This window comes from Odontomachus brunneus, unplaced genomic scaffold, assembly GCF_010583005.1.
Source record: "Odontomachus brunneus isolate Ranch 3 - 2012 unplaced genomic scaffold, Obru_v1 Obru_scaffold_161, whole genome shotgun sequence".
Lineage (NCBI taxonomy): Eukaryota > Metazoa > Arthropoda > Insecta > Hymenoptera > Formicidae > Odontomachus > Odontomachus brunneus.
The window spans coordinates 124240-128195 of NW_022639611.1; the positions used below are offsets into that span (position 1 = coordinate 124240).

The window sequence follows — 3956 nt, forward strand, 5'->3', positions numbered from 1 at the left end:
GTATCGCCTTTTTAAAAATGCAGAAACATAAATATATTACATTTTCCAATTATTTGTGTATCAATCTGCATGTCACTCCTTTACGAACTATCGGAAAATGAGTCACATATACTTTACACAGTCTAATAAAGAGTTAAAAAATAAAAAATTCAGTTTTTCTTAGAGTAAAGGGACTAAGTATATAACAAAAGTAATAAATTATTTTCCTTACCTTCACACTTCTCAGTAGGCAACGTTGTTAATAACTACTATCTTAACCTTATCGTACAGCTACACACATTACGCTTTCACACATTCTTACATGTAGAATACCTTATCCCCATTATTTAACAATACGCCTAAATAATAACAACCAATCGAGAATCAATTTAGTATTTCTGTTGTATTGTACAATAGAAAGCCTGATCTTTTATTGGTTAGCTTTAGGAAGTTATTGGTTACGCTTTACGCGAATTTAACGAAATACGCGCTATGGGGATTAGGTATTGAATGTCGACTTGCAAAATGGCGTAAATTCTAGTAAATTACTATATTACGCAGGTTATGGCTCTTGCATACAGAACATTGTAAGTTTTTTTCCGTAAGAGCTAGAAGGTTATTACGGAAAGCAGCATATTGATTGGCTGTCGCGCGAACTTCCGCCGCGCGACAAGCATTACCGCGTCCTGTGTGCAGGTGCCATTACTCTTAAGGGATGTCTACATTGGAAGTAAACAGAAGTAGGAAGTAAGAATAAGAAATTGACCAATCATAGTTAATTATTCTTCTCACATTCGACTGTGGTTGGTCAATTTCTTACTCTTACTTCCTACTTCTTGCTATTTACTTCCAATGTAGACGTTCCTTTAAGTTTTTCTGTGTGCCACGGCTAACGATGAAAAAGAGGAATAATTCATTGAATGTGTTAAATATTAATGTATTTGCAGAAAAAAGAATTAATCTCAACGATTATTGTAATAATGTTCAACGAACTTGAAATGATCAAGGAAAAAGAGATAAGTGGAAGATCTCGGGAGAGAGAGGAAAAGAAATGTGCCACCTCCTACAGAAAGTATATCATAAACTATAAATAATGTGCCATTTTAAATACAAATATCTCTTTCTTTCAGGATGCATTTATAAGATTTTAATTATTTTATCTTATCAGCGATTATCTGTGCGAATCTCTATTAACAAACGTACATAATACTTCGTATTAACATGTATGTATGTAATAAATTATGCTATATTTTACTCAAAATAATAGTAAAAAAAAAACACTAATTATTTACAGAATTAAGAGGGAGAAAGAGAGAGAGAGAGAAATTGGTATAGATTACATATCAATGACAGAATTTTGTGGCAATACTGTCGAAGCTAGCAGTACATCACAGAAAATGACCACTATGTGGCATCAACAAGTATTTGCGCTTGATGCAAAATATAATACATTACGAGCTAATAAGCTATCCAGTTTAGGTATATTCTATTTGAATGATCATAATTAAAATAATATGAACTATAGTTGAATTTTTCAGTTTTGATATTTGTTTTGAGATTCTACTTACAGGAATGCTGTACATTCGTCGTAGGAATCAACTGTTACGTGAAAAACTGTTCAGAGATCCGGAAATCGGTGCACAGTATTTGAAATTACGATCAGAATTATTACGCCGGCGTTACGGGGATCGACAGGAGCAGAGCAGCATAGGCAGTCACACAATTAATGAGGAGTTGTCAGAAAGGAAGATGAAGCATCACGCTGTACAACGTAGATCAACTGCAGATAATTTTGCATTCGCAGGTGTCCATCATGTGTTCGACCAACATAAGGCAGCTGTAACCATGCTCAAATTTGCTAACAATGACAGATCCAAACTGTGCTGTGCATCATTGGATGGTACACTGTCTGTATGTGAAGTCATCAATACCCCTCCAAAAGTGATTGTTCTCTTGGAAGGTCATCGTAATAGTGTGACTGCTTTTGACTGGAGTATCAGCAACGATCTCATAGTTTCCTCTTCTTTGGATGCTACAATAAGGCTCTGGAGAGTGTGCATGGACACAGAGCCGAATTGCTTACGGGTAGTGAATGACCAACAACGAGCTGAAGTTTTATGTTGTAGCTTCATTCCTGCTAACAACAACTTAATAGTGGCTGGCAACTCCCAAGGGCTGCTCCAGGTCCTGAATGTGTCCACGGGTATATACACGCGTGGTGGATCTTGTAAAATCGGCGGGAAGGTAAGAACCTTTGATAATGCTGCAAATAAACTATTGAACTGTAAGGTAGTAGTTTTAACTACGAGTTATTAAATTCTGAGTTTAAAATCAGAATAAATTCATTTATTTAAATCAAGGAGACTGTAAAAAATAAGCCATTTTGGTCCACTGACAGAACCTTTAATAATTCATTGGGAAATTTTTAATTTTTTGTTTATGCCGACCATTTTTGATATATTTTTCGCCTAATTCAAACATCTTAAACGAAACAATAAAAACGTTTAGTTGTAACAGTTTTTAAGGAAGGCATAGTTCGATTTTCATCCTTTAAACAGTATTGCAAAGTTGTTATATACAAGTTTTACAACAAATCTGAGAGGTCTAAATCTTATCATCTATTTTGCACCCAAAGTATAATTCATATACTTTATGAGTCAATAGGATTAAATTATGCTTTCATTACGCTAAAGTAAATTTATCATAAATATAATAAAAATATCCACTTCTATTAACATACAACATATTGCAATTCTACTTATAAAATAACACTGTTAAAACATAATGTTTAAACTTATATTAAGCATATTTAGATAAATAAGAGCCAGATGTTAGAAAGAATATTCGCTAAATATTTGAAGGATAATAATGTTTAACAATATTAATCTTTAGCTAAGGCACTATATCTGCCTCCCGATTCTGATGTGCGACACCCGACGTTTTCAATCACGTATATCTTTGCATGTAATATATAGAATTTGAACTTTTTTTTATCGATACGTCAAATAGTCAAAAAGAAGAATGAATGGGAATAAAAATCGAGAAATTGAAAATATTCGAAATTCAGAAGAAAGAGAAAAGAAAATTTTAATTCGCGAGAGCAATATTTTTCTTTTGGAAATTTATAGTTTCAAGAAACAAACCATTAGAGAGATTTTTTTAGCGGGCTTGCAAAGATAATTGAACGTACTTTAAGAAAAAAAAATACCATTAGTATTTCGATTATTTTCAAAAAGTACACTGTTAGAAAAGTTCTTAAAAATAATAGCATTTTTGTAAATAAATTTAAAAATTTGATATTAAAATTAACAATAATGAAGATTTTCATAACATTAGGATTATTAGTTATAAATTAGTTATAATATTTCATATTTCTTATAAAATCTAATATTTTCTATCTTCTATTAGGTGGTAAACTTAGTTCTTGCGGTTTTTTTGTTTAAAAAACTCATTTATTTCGACATCAAAAGCAAGAAATACATTAATCGAAGTATTTTCCCTCGCTAGCTATACATTTTTCCCATCTTTCGGGCAACGCGTAGATTCCGCGACGATAGAACGATTGGTCTTTTGATGCAATCTATTCGTCGATCCATTTTAGCACATCCTCGTAATTTCTGAAGTGTGTATCCACCAAGCCGTGCTGCATCGACCGGAACAAGTAATAGTCCGAAGGAGCTAAGTCTGGTGAATACGCTGGGTGCGGGAGAACTTCCCACTCGAGCTGCATCAGTGTTTCTTTGACGGCTTTGGCAACGTGTGGTCGAGCGTTGTCGTGCAAAAGCATGACTTTACGTCGATTGCTGGCTACTGCTGGCCTTTTTTCCAACAATGCTTCATTCAGACGGTTTAATTGTGATTGATATCGATCCCCCGTGATACTTTCGTTCGGTCTGAGTAGCTCATAATAAACGACGCTGTGCCTATCCCACCAAATGCAAAGCATTGCTTTGTGGCCATGAATATTTCTCTTTGGT

The 3956-nt window shown here is 33.8% G+C and overlaps 1 protein-coding gene across 2 annotated transcripts in view; it reads left to right on the top strand.

Annotated features, from left to right (window-relative positions):
- The first annotated feature begins 822 nt into the window (after positions 1 to 822).
- Positions 823 to 3956, top strand: part of LOC116850933 (WD repeat-containing protein 13-like) — a 7978-nt gene continuing 4844 nt past the window's right edge. The window contains exons 1-4 of one of the 2 annotated variants that reach the window (XM_032829807.1): positions 823 to 1051; positions 1110 to 1202; positions 1274 to 1458; positions 1550 to 2223. In XM_032829807.1, the coding sequence (XP_032685698.1) occupies positions 1326 to 1458; positions 1550 to 2223 (807 nt within the window). In that variant the 5' untranslated portion in view covers positions 823 to 1051; positions 1110 to 1202; positions 1274 to 1325. The remainder of the gene's footprint in view (positions 1052 to 1109; positions 1203 to 1273; positions 1459 to 1549; positions 2224 to 3956) is intronic. The other variant, XM_032829808.1, reaches the window with a different exon arrangement.